Source organism: Schistocerca nitens, unplaced genomic scaffold (assembly GCF_023898315.1).
Source record: "Schistocerca nitens isolate TAMUIC-IGC-003100 unplaced genomic scaffold, iqSchNite1.1 HiC_scaffold_466, whole genome shotgun sequence".
Taxonomy (NCBI): Eukaryota; Metazoa; Arthropoda; class Insecta; order Orthoptera; family Acrididae; genus Schistocerca; species Schistocerca nitens.
The window spans coordinates 3,022,215-3,034,642 of NW_026045999.1; the positions used below are offsets into that span (position 1 = coordinate 3,022,215).

Consider the following 12,428-nt stretch of genomic DNA (forward strand, 5'->3'; position numbering starts at 1 on the left):
CAAAGTTGATTTTTATTTTATATTAACTTACACCTGACACAAGGAATTTCCAAATTTTGCTTTAATGGGCATTGAAATAAGTCAATGGTGAAAAATGAAAATTTGTGCCAAACCGCAATTTGAACCTGTAATGCATTGACTGCATTAGTATAACAATCAGTTTAAAATATAATTTTCTTCCTAGGTGATTAACATTTAAAATTGCCATATTACAGTAATTTTCGTTGTTTATTAGCCTGTTCATTGCCTAGATTGTGATTTTTCATTGAAAACAGTTGTAACGGATGTTGAACAGTTGTAACGGATCTGTCCATGTTTGGCCACTGTTGCTGTTCGTATAATTTGAGTAGCTGTAAATGATTTGTACTTATCTGTAAATGACTTGTGCATACAAAGTATGTTGTTTAAGGTTTGATACAGTGGTTTATTTTCTGGAATGTCATTTATTAGTCTGTTATTGTTGGTCGCAAACATTCGCCAACATCAATTGAATAATTTATTGTTGAGCTGAATTTGTAATAAATTTTAGTTTTTATAAGAGAATTTGAAGGTTTGCATTTCATAAACAGTATGCTACCTCATACTTAGTGTTTTTACCCAACATCATTAACTTTCCCAAGTATGTAATCTAATTACTAAGGAGAGTGAAAATCTCATAATGTACTCAACAAATTTTAACTACTTAGTGCAAACTGTATGACAGCAGTAAAATTCTGAGAAGATAAACTATTAATTAAAAATATGCCTGTGTTTGTTCGTACATTAAAACGGGGTAATGCTCCCTGCATTAACACACTGCTGAGGCAGCTACTTTTTAACAAACAATGAGATTTGTCAAATATCTTACAGCTGTAAATGACGACTTACAAACAGTTTTGTAAAGTGTGAACAACAGTGGAACCTGGCTGTAACAACATTCAAAGATCCTCGAATATTATGATGGTGATGTAAATGATTGTCATTGTGATTGAGATTCATATTTTTAATTTATTTTGGTGGCAAATGGCAAAGAACAAATTTATTTAACCTTTTTTAGTTTTACATACAGTATTCATTCTTAAGTACTGTACATGCAGCTGTATATACTGTATTCACAATATGCATGGCAGTATGTCAAGTTCTCACCAAACTTCTTTACTTAGGAGTGAAGTAATCAGTCATTTTACTCTGCTGTCTATTTGCCCAACACCCACATTCCTAAATTACATTCTGTGTTCACTATTTCATTTGCAATTTCATTGCCCCTTCCTCTAGCTTCAAAGAACATGTCCACAATTCTGATGGTTTCTGAAGTGTCACTCACAATAGGGATAGGCACTTCTTACAGTTGATTTCTGGCAGCAATGTAGGCAGCAACAGATAATCAGTGTCAACAAATGTGTCTTCAGTTTCAGCAGCATTTATTCCTTCAGTAGTGGTTCCTGCATGACAAACAGCTCTTGGTGGTTTGGGCTGTGCTCTGGCTCCAAGCTTTGGTAATGCATCTGATCACATCCATCAGTGGAACTGAATAATCCTGCCTTTTTTCAAGGCATTGTATCACTTTTGGTGATATGAGTGAAAAATAGTGGCATTTCATACTCATAATTACTCCTTGGTCCATGGGCTGCAATAAGTTTGTCATGTTTGAAGGAAGAAAATTGTGCTGGACAGTTATCAACAAGAACAAGTAGCCTAAGCTTCCGATCCCAATGCCTTATTTCAGCTTCAAAGTGTTCGGAGGTCATCCTGGACTTTTTATTAGCATTGTAGTGAATAAGCAGATTTTTTACATGCTTAAAACATCTAAGATTTTCTGATTTATCTATTGTGTGCAATTTTTTCTTCTCATTTCCATCTGTGTCAGCACAAACCAGAACTATTATTTATCCTGTAGATAACATGCCACCATCACATTTTTTGCCCTTGAATTTCATAATTTTGTCTGGTGCCAATTAAAAGAAAATGGTGCGCTCATCTACATTAAGATGCCACAGTCTGCATATCCTTCACAGATGGCAGACCACGTGGTAGTGAGCCATTGTTGGATTATTTCAGTATTTACTCTATGGGATTCATCGCTCAGTGCCGAAAATAATGCCATGATATTGCTTGAATCTGTCAATTCAGCCACTGCTGCACAGAAATTCCTCATCTTCTAAATTTCTTGGCAAATTCTTCGCTTTCACCCTAAGGAGAACGTGAATGCTTCTCTGATGCTTAAACCACTTAAGCAGTGCTTTGTCCACATCGCTTTATTCAGCCTGTTGTAACTGCTTAATTTTAGGTCAATTTTGTTCAAACGCAGTAACAATTTCATACTTGTTTTCCAAATTGTTTAGACTGCGGAATTTACGATGCCAAATTTGACAACACACGTCATCCTTTTGAGTTTCACTCTCGATTTCATGAATCACTTTCATTTTTTCGTCCATTAGGTAAATATTTCTTTTACTGGCCATGCTGCTCAAAAATACATTTGCTTCATAGCAGATTGTTATGGGAACTGACATCACATGTACTGTTGATGTGTGTTCTGTCATCGTCACCACTACTGTAGTGTGAATCTATATTACACCTATTGTTGACGAGAGGGCAGAGGAGAAGACTATGCCAGGTCGCTTATTAACAAAAACAGATTGCCCTCTACAGTTCATTGATTCTTGTAAAATCTTATTGCTAAGTGAGGCTGAAAATGTCATGTACGAGGTACATTTGTCATATTAAACGTGGATGAGAAGTATGTTCCTTATGAGGACTATGGCTGTACTACAGAAATTACAACATTATAGCAGAGTTGGCGTTGTAACCGATATTGTCGTTTTAAAGTTCAGCTGTATTGGCCAACATTTTAAGTGTTTCATTTTTAAATACAACAACTGACCCCGAAACGTTTCTGCACGCAGGAGAAGTTTGACGGCCACCAGCAGTTCTTCGCCATCGTGCAGCTGATCGGGTCGCGCAAGCAGGCGGAGGGGTTTGCCTACCGGCTAGAGCTGAACGGGCAGCGCCGCCGGCTCACTTGGGAGGCGACGCCCCGCTCGATCCACGAGGGGGTCGCCTCTGCCATCCTCAACTCGGATTGCCTGGTGTTCGACACCTGCATCGCGCAGCTGTTTGCCGACAATGGCAACCTGGGCATAAACGTGACGATATCGATGGTGTAGCGAGGTGGGGGCGGCGGCAGGAAGGGCGGTGCTCGGGCCGGGGCAGAGGAGGGCGCAGATGGTGGGGGGCGGGATGCCTGCGGCCCTGTGGATGGTGCCGGAGATGACTGTCCGGTGTCAGACGCACAAGAGTTGCTCCGCCTGCTGTCCGGTGACTGACTGATGGGAGTGACTGCTGCCATCCCCACTCGGGAGGCTCAACAGACTGTGACCGGGGCCCGTGACTGGCCGATCCTGCAGACACTGCCGTTCCCATCTCCCACTCGTGTGTTAGTGTATGTGTAAGATTCCTCTGGGACTGAAGCTGTATTCCTACTGCAGCACCCCTCTGTGTGACAAATTACTATGTGACAACTCCTACAATTGCACCTGTTCCCAGTATAATTTCTTCACTTTGAAAAAAAGTATAATACAACGGTGTGTCTCTGTAATGAAGCCTAGCAGTGTGTCATCGACCTGGCAAGTTCTCAACAGATTCCCATCGAGTCATTTTGAGTATTATATTAGCCCTGTTGTGCTTACAGTACACTTGTAAACACCGTGTGAAAACTCTTTTAAAAGTCTTTCCGGGAGCAGTGTCGAGATAGCGTACGATTTCGTTACTTTGAGGCTAGATCTCTTGCATTCCAGAATGTGATTTGCTCGTTTTCCCTGCTCGGCAAGAGTTAAATCTTTTGGGCCCGCGAGTTAATCTGGAATGGTGTAATTTACAAATGACTGTGTTTGTGGGCCAGACATTGATTAATGTTTTTAGTATCTGACTATTTGTGACTGCTGAAATTCTTACAGTTCCAAAGAGAAACTGATGTCTGTGTTGTAAACGGCAGTCTGATTAATACACATATGTGATAACCATTGCAGTTCCTGTAATATTGTAGATGATGTTTAAAATTTGTGAGCCTGTGGGTCAGCCTATTCCTGTAACACTATAATATTTAAGTGTGTTAACTGAATCAAAATTTTTTGATAGGCACAAAATTATAGTTAAATAATTGTACTCAATGCTATGGAGGCAGATATTATAATCATTGTCATATAGTAACACTTACTTAGTTTAAAGTGCAGTGTGATTCTGTTTACTGGGATATATGTGGAGTCCTAAAATCATGCAATGAACGACACTCCTACATAATAATAACAATTATAATTGTCTTTATTTTTATTTTTGTAATGATCAGACATTCTTGTGTAGCGACTTGCTTCTTTAATCTTCCTGTGAAATTTAAAGCTCTTGTTTCATGGTAATAACCATCATTTTAGTCTCATGAAGTTAATTTCTAGAAACATTTAATCACAGTAATTGCTTTGTAGTTCCATGGTGCAAAAAGTGGTCTTTTAGGTACTTTGAGCATCATGTAAGTGCCCACAAAGAATGCTCACCGGCTAGATGTTAAATATAAATTTTCTCATACGGCTGCACAAATCAAGATTTTTTTTTTTTATTAATTTAAAAATAATATACATAGTATAAAGACACTTCGGTTGTTCCTTTGATCGATGATTTGCAATCGTGTAGCTGTGTTCTTTCGTTCCTACTTAATACGACATTTCAGTGTAAACTATTCTCAAATCAACATTTTTAATTATTTAAAATATTATACAGATTAGAAAGACTTTGTTTTTCTCTTTTACTGATAATTTGCGATTAAAAAGCTGTGTTCTTCCTTTATTGTTTAATCTGACATCTCATTCCAGTGCTCTCGACACTTGATTTGAGGTTTGTTTGTTTGATTGTGTTGACGTGCCCCTGACATTTGCACCATGTGAACATCTGCTGGTTCAAATAATAAATGAAGTAATCTTGCTAACTGTACATTAGTTACTTAGAATAAGTTACTTTAAACATTTGGCAGCTTGTCACATAAATGTTGGACGTAAACTGGGCATTGGCACAATTTGTAGATACTGGTCTGTTAAATTAGATCAAATTGTGTGAAATATATTATGTGGAAGTAATCTGACACAAGTGAATGTATTTTTATAAATTGTGAGACGCGTCTTACCTCCAGAAGTATGTTAGGAACATGAATTTTTGCATCTAGGGTTAACTTCCAGAAAGCAGTGCAGTTGCAGAATGTAGGCGTGTGATCCAGCCTTAGCTAACTCTCAAGAACTCCCGACCCGTCTCCAATAGATTGCTCTACCGAAGATGTGGCGGACTGAGACTCGTGCGGCACGTAAGGCGATACTGGAAGTAGCTCCGAACACATTCCGCCTCTGCAGTCTTACTGGCACGATGAACGTGTAAATTCTGCAAGTGGGAGGATACCGTCCATCCCGGTGACCCCTTTTCTGGACGGTAAGTTGAGGATTCTCTTTGTAATTGTTCAGCACAGTAGGGAATGTCTGAAACGGAGATGTTTGTGCCCACCTTTTTGTGTGCTTGGGTCATGTGGGTTTGTTCTGTCTTTCAGAAAGCACCAGAGCATGCAGTTTTCATTCATATTTTTAGCAAAGTATATCTCTGAAGACCAGGGCCAGATTTCCAGGGATTACACCCTAGGCCGGAGACTTTTCAGGGCACCCCTTCCCTCTGTCACTCATTGATTTTAGACTTTCGACATTTTTATTTTTTGTTGCTCTAAAGAATTAAGATTCTTTACTACAAAAATGTAATCAGTAGTGGAATTAATTAAAGCAAATGTATTGTGGATGTAGAAGCTAAAAGTTATGTTGTCAGCTATTTACTTTTCTGCTCAGAAAATGAAACTATGTTGGAGTAATTGAAAGGAGTAGGCTCAACTTTGGCAGTTTGCAGTTTGGTTAAGGAAAAGTGTGTATGCAGAGGGGAATGCAGAAGCTGTTCTCAACCTAGAATGACAACCAACGTATCCACTGGTTCACTATATCTGCAGAAAGAAAATAAGTAAATGTATTTTAATATGAAACCATAAATATATTAACCTAGAAAGTTAGTGTTAGACTTAGGAATCATTCATTGAGACTTGTTTCCAGTCTGTCAACCAATGTCATCTATTACATAAAGCAATGCAAAATTTGCAAATCGGGCACTTTATGACTAGTTGGCATTAACAGTTGACCTACAACTGAAACTCTACTCATGCGTGGGATGATGAATATTCAGATCTACGTCCAGCCAACTTGCTTTAGATTTTCCATTATTTCTCTAAACCAGTACAGCCAAATGCCAAGATAGTCCCTTTTGAAAGGACATGACCAATTTCCTTCCCCCACGCTGGAAACAATGAGAACTCATGCTCCGTCTTAATGACCTTGATGTTGATGGGATGTTAAACCTGAACCTTCCTTTCTTTGTTTTACTACTGAACAATCAACCAAATGCTATGCTAATGACAGTGCTGCTGACATGCTGTAAAAGTTTTCAGGAGGGGGGGGGGGGGGGAGAGCAAATTTGTGGAAAATACAAATGCTGATTGAGATCTCTTGGCACACTGTTCCTCTATGTACCCTGGTCTTGGGCATGGGCATAGCTGATATATGTGTAAATCCTGCTCTGCCAAAGGTAACGTGAGAAAAATAGAAATTCACAGATTCTTTAGATTCAGAAAAAAATGTGTGACTGTGTTGTGTGAAATACACTTACTGAAATTCTGAAGTTATTAGAGATAAAAAGCAGTGGACTGTTATCCACTGCTTCTACAGAAATAAGACTAAGTTACAGGAGTTGGACACAAAATGGAGGGAGTGGTTGACAACAGAGTGAGTCAGGGTAGCAACCTATTCGCCATGGTATTCAGTCTTTACATAGAGCAATCTGTGAAGAAAAACAAGGAGAAATTTGGAAATGGAATTGAAGTTAATGTATTAGAAATAAAAACTGTTTGAAGGTTTGTTGACGGTGTTGCAATTCTGAAACAGTAGGGGACTTGTGTTCATCTTACATCTCTTTTCCACGTATTCATTCTGACCAACTTAAAACAGAAATTTTAAAAATGGTATAAATATAGTGTAGTCGAATTAAATCAGGTGACGCTGATGGAATTAGATTAGGAAATGAGATGCTGAAAGTAGGTGACTGCTGTTTTGGCTGCAGAAAAACTCATGATGGCTGAGTAGAGATTATGTAAAATACAGATTTGCTATAGCAAGAAGATAATTTCTGGAAAAGAGAAATGTGTTAAAATTGAATCTAAGTGCTGAAGTATTTTCTGAAAGTATATTTGTCTTTAGTATAGCTATATGCAGCTGCAGCATGTGGTTTCTATACCTGGGAAACTGCAAAATTTGCCAATCTGAACTAACCTAGACCTCGGGCTATGCTGCAGATCAGCCTGTGACCACAACCAAGATTTTTGAGGCGAGGGGACAAAAGCTAGCCAAAAGTTTGCTTACTGTATCTCCTCTGTGTTCCATACACAATTACTGAATCACACCAAAAAGAAACTCCACGATGTAATCTTCAGGTATCGTATTTATTTGTCGATGTCACATTTCCAACATTTTTATCGCAACAAATTTAACTAAAAGATGCATTTTGGAGATAGCTCTTTAATGCAGTGTATGTTTTCTTCACTGCATGCTTAATTTTTTTCATGTTTTCAAATCTAAGCCTGGGACGTTTATTGTTGTGTGTATGTTCAGTTCGCATCTTTTATGAGTATGCGAGACAAAAGCTTGAAGTTTTTGCGACATCACAGGTCTTGCGCTGTGACTGGTGGCAGAGGCAAACCGAACAGCTGCCATGTTGATTTGTTTGCGAGCTAGCGTATTGTGTGTGTCAGGGTTTTCATATTTATAGTTCTGTTTTAAGAAAAATATGCAGTATAAGTGACAAACGACTTCAAAACACACAATTTTTTCGAATGGTTTGTTTGCTAAAGTATTGGAAAATGTGACACCTGTGTAGAAACATGTTACCACCCATTTTCACTTCATTTAGTAAGCTACATGGGTAGTTACAACAAATGAATTACTTCGTATCACCTGTTAATATACGTTTGCTTACCATAATTTGTTTCTTTATTGATGAAATCAGCTCGTCTCCCATTGCTCGCTACACAATAGTCTGTGACTATTTCATTAAAATTTCGACGATTCAGTAGTTCTTTTTCAAGCTCATCTTCAAAATTTTTACCTTATAAATTGCAGACTGAATTAATATTTTCCTTTTTTCAGACTCACTGTATGCTGCAGTTATTGGCAAGAAAATAACTCGAGCACAGTTCACTCACAAAAATAAATTTATTATACTGAAACAGGGGCTTTTTCAAGGGCATATTTCCTGTATACATTCATGAAATCCCCACTAGATGATAACAATGTAACTGTATTCTACTGCTGTCTAGCGACACACATACAAACTTATTCTCGCGGTGTATAGGATTGCCAACAACAGGGAAAAAAACTATCTAAAACACTGTCAGATCATTAATACTAAACGTCGATTAACCATATGTCAAAGTACAGGGTAGCGCTGATAAAAGTAGCTCATTTAAGTATAAAGGAAATGCAGTGAAATTGTGGAAACAAAGAGCTGAAATGGACTTACCATTTATTTCCAATGAAAATGCAACAAAAAGTTCGTTTATAGATGGTGCTGAAAGCAAACCCTTGCAATATCAGTACACCGCTGAGCATATCTAAGCACATTCAGATACACCCGTCGTGAAGTTCGGATATCAATTGCGGCTGTCACAGCTGGTGATGTTTTTCAGTTGATGTATCGTGTGTGCATTTGTTTCATAGACCTTGCTCTTCAAATGATGGCCATAAGTGTTTGCTGACAGTTCGTTCCTCGGTGAAGGCATCACGGACTCGTTCCAGGGATACATTAGGCGTATGGCTGTTGCACCATCTTGGTGGAAGAGGCAGTGTTGTCCTTCATTTTCAATCAGTCAAGCACAAAATATATGAAACATTTCCACATATGCAACATCGTTAAGGGTAGTGTTGAAAAATATCAGTCCGGTGGTGCAAATTCGAGTTACACTGCACCAAACGCAGATTTTTCATCGTGGAGTGGTTGCTGACACAATTTTAAAGGTTCTCCATTGCTTAGCACCTCGTGTTCTGCGAAGTCGTGCGACCAGAGATATGAAACGGTGCTCCATCACTCATGATATAGTCGAAGGGGGACTGACAAACATTATTCAAAAGCCACATGCAATAATTTTTAAATCTCTGACTGCCATCCTTTGTCTCACACGACTTTACTTCAGATTGAGACTTTTCAATATCTGCTGGCAATTCCTCCTTGTTACATGTGCCTGTTGGGCAAACTTACATATAAACTTCTTTGGGCCCTCAACAATTCTTTGATGAAAACCTGCAATGAGTTTTGGTGTGGAAACTGAAGGAATTCTTTGTTTTCTTACATTTTGTACAGATCCGCAGCATGCCAGTTTTATATAGGCTCTGTATTGTTCTCTCTGCTGGTAATCCTCTGTCTTGATGCTTCATCCTGAAAGTTTCACAGGTTTCCTTAATTGAACCTGTTTTCACATGTGCTTCTACAATTTCAATTCTTTCTTCTGTTGAGAAAGTCATTTTGCAAACTGCAAAGAGAAGTTTCTAACCTCAGTGATGAAATAATGTGAAATGCTGACAGAAGAATGCTAACAGTTGATTATTGCATAAAACCGTCCATTGTTGTAGCTGGTTACTTTCTTTCAGAAGGTGAAATATTACATTCTCATTCAAAAGGGAGCTGGGCTACTTTTAACTGTGCTATGCTGTATAACAGAGATTCACAGAGACAGGAGTTCAGTAGCTAAGTTTCAGCCACTCTGCTCATTCCCTTTCAATGTAATGTCAGAACATGAAAATTGTGTGGAATTTGGTAGGACACCGTCAGGTGAAATTATCAGAGCATGTGGGAGACCTGTAAGAGCTGTACTCTGTATAAACTGTACCCCGAAGCCTCTGTATGTGACGCTAACATGCATTTCAGGGCTTAGCATTAAAGAGTTGCTACTAACTGCTCAAAACCATGAGTCGTATTGAAAATTCCAAAAAATGTAGACTGTCATTTGTGGGGGAAATATTCCAAAAAAAAAATTGAGAAAAACATATTTTTTAGTAGTTCTGTCTTGGAGCTATGGGGAGCATCGTGGGGAAGTAGTTGGTGGGCAGTAAATGGTAAAAGTAATGTAGTTGATGTGTGATATATTTTTGTAATATGCACGAATGTTCTTATCGGAAATTTGTCCATTAATATATGTATACTGAATTTACTCAGCAGTTTTAGATTCTGTATCAAATCGTGTGTTAAATGTAGTGCGAACATAGACATCAATCGTTTACCAAAGCCGGGGAGGTCGGAATAGGTTCGATTATCATGCTCTAGCCTGTTAAACATAATGGTGGTGGTGGTGGTGGTGGTGGTGGTGGTGGTGGTGGTGGTGGTGGTGGTGGTGGTGATAGCTTTTAAAGTGTGAAGTTACAGAAGAATACTGAAGGCTGGGTGGTTAGCAAGTAACTAATGAAGAGGCGCTGAATACTGTTGGTGACGAAAAACTTCAACAGAATTTGATTTAAAAAAAAAAAAGATAGAGAAGTGTGAGAGGCTGCAAAAGCGGAGAATGGGATATCTGGCAGTATCATTTTTGAACAGCAGAAAATAGTGACAAAAGCAGTACATCTGCAGAAGAATGCAAGACGTAATGGGTTGTCTTGAAAGAGGTTTTAAGACGCATAGAAACAAAACGAGGATAATGCAGTGAAGTTGATGTGGAGGGAAACAGACTAGGAAATGAGGCACGGAAACAACATCCTTACTTTATTTTAAATGTCCACTGTTCGTGAAATCTTCCTTCTCCACTGATCAGCAGCTTTTACAGCATTGTCCTTTGTCCTAAGTTTTGTAAATTGACTGCTCCATCCAAGAGTGTGTAGAGGAGCAGGTAGTGGTGTGTTCGGATTTTCCCACATTTGCACAAGTTGTCATCTACATGTTGTCATTTCCTTAGGATGTTTTTGCATTTGGAGACTCCCGATCGTAGAAGAATCGAGTGTTCTCAAGGATGAAGCGATGTCACAGTGAGGCCCCAAGGAAATTCCTCTTTCAATTTGTAAGAAAGATTGACTTGTGCCTCCTGCTGTAGATTTAAGTGTCTGGTCTCTCGGTGCAATAGTTAAGGGAGTAATTCTCTTGGGGAACCGAGCGAGGTGGCGCAGTGGTTAGACACTGGACTCGCATTCGGGAGGACGACAGTTCAATCCCGCGTCCGGCCATTCTGATTTAGGTTTTCCGTGATTTCCCTAAATCGCTCCAGGCAAATGCCGGGATGGTTCCTTTCAAAGGGCACGGCCGACTTCCTTCCCTGCCCTTCCCTAATCTGATGAGACCGATGACCTCGCTGTCTGGTCTCGTTCCCCAACACAACCAACCAACCTCTTGGGGAAATACTTTCTCGACTTCAGGTGTCTAGCGACAATAGTGAGGTTATATACAATATGTTGTTGGTCTTCTGTTTGCATCTCTCTCTTTTTCTGCAGCGACTGCTCTTCTAATTTGGGGGGGTAGCTATACCCGTGAGGGATTAAACAGCGGTCAAAGGTGTAGTCTAGCATCTGGTTAACAAATAGCGCTGCCTCATTGAGGGCCACATCTACTTGCTGAGAGTTAGCTGACACTTCCCACACAGCAATGCACACTCTCCTGCAGCAAAACATAGCTGCAGTAGTAGACAGGTTTTGCTATGTACGCAGCAAAATAACTTATGGTTGAAATACAGAGAATATAAAATGCAAACTGTGTATCTCGAAGATCAATATCTTGGTATTAAATCTAAATTCAAGTGTCGGGGCGTACTTTCCGGAAGTATTTGGAGTACCAAAATAGTATAATGAGGAAATGGGTTTGAGAACAGAAGCTTGACAAAAAGAAGCTCCATGCAAGGCAAGTAATTGAGTACACTCAGCTGACCACAGATTTACTTTCCAGTGTTCGCCTGCACTCCATTTTCATGTCATTTTCCTGTCACTCGCATACAACACACGCTGAAGAACTAGTCACACTGTGTCTGATATCGGTGGACACTATTTTGTGGGATACTCTTAGTTCTGTAAAACAACAATGCTAACGTTGTCGCATTCAACCACAATGTGAAATATGTTCCAACTTACACACTATGTTTCGATAGTCAGAGCAACTATCCTCAGTTAGACAACCATTATAACACATAGTCATCTCCCACTCAGGAAAGACACAGTTGTGCAAAATGTAAGACATTTTACAGTGGGTTCAAATACTACAATAGTATTATTACTTGATAAACAACAATCACAACCTCTTTTACTAAAAATGGTTAAAATAAAATAGTCGTGGAAAGTACCATTGATATCGTCAAACCAATGTCC

At 39.1% G+C, this 12,428-nt stretch overlaps 2 protein-coding genes across 3 annotated transcripts in view; both read left to right on the plus strand.

Moving 5' to 3' along the window:
• The window catches only part of LOC126232227 (E3 ubiquitin-protein ligase SIAH1-like), a 73,215-nt gene extending 68,265 nt beyond the window's left edge, over positions 1-4,950 (plus strand). The window contains exon 3 of the mRNA XM_049942521.1: positions 2,886-4,950. Coding sequence (XP_049798478.1) covers positions 2,886-3,146 — 261 coding nt within the window. The 3' untranslated portion in view covers positions 3,147-4,950. The remainder of the gene's footprint in view (positions 1-2,885) is intronic.
• Positions 1-12,428, plus strand: part of LOC126232226 (nucleolar protein dao-5-like) — a 350,086-nt gene that overhangs the window by 68,464 nt on the left and 269,194 nt on the right. Inside the window, exon 1 of one of the 2 annotated variants that reach the window (XM_049942518.1) lies at positions 5,093-5,445. The exons of the other annotated variant lie outside the window; for it this stretch is intronic. The gene's annotated coding sequence lies outside the window, so the exon portion shown is untranslated. Of the gene's footprint in view, positions 1-5,092; positions 5,446-12,428 lie in introns of those variants that run through there. 2 annotated transcript variants of the gene reach the window in all.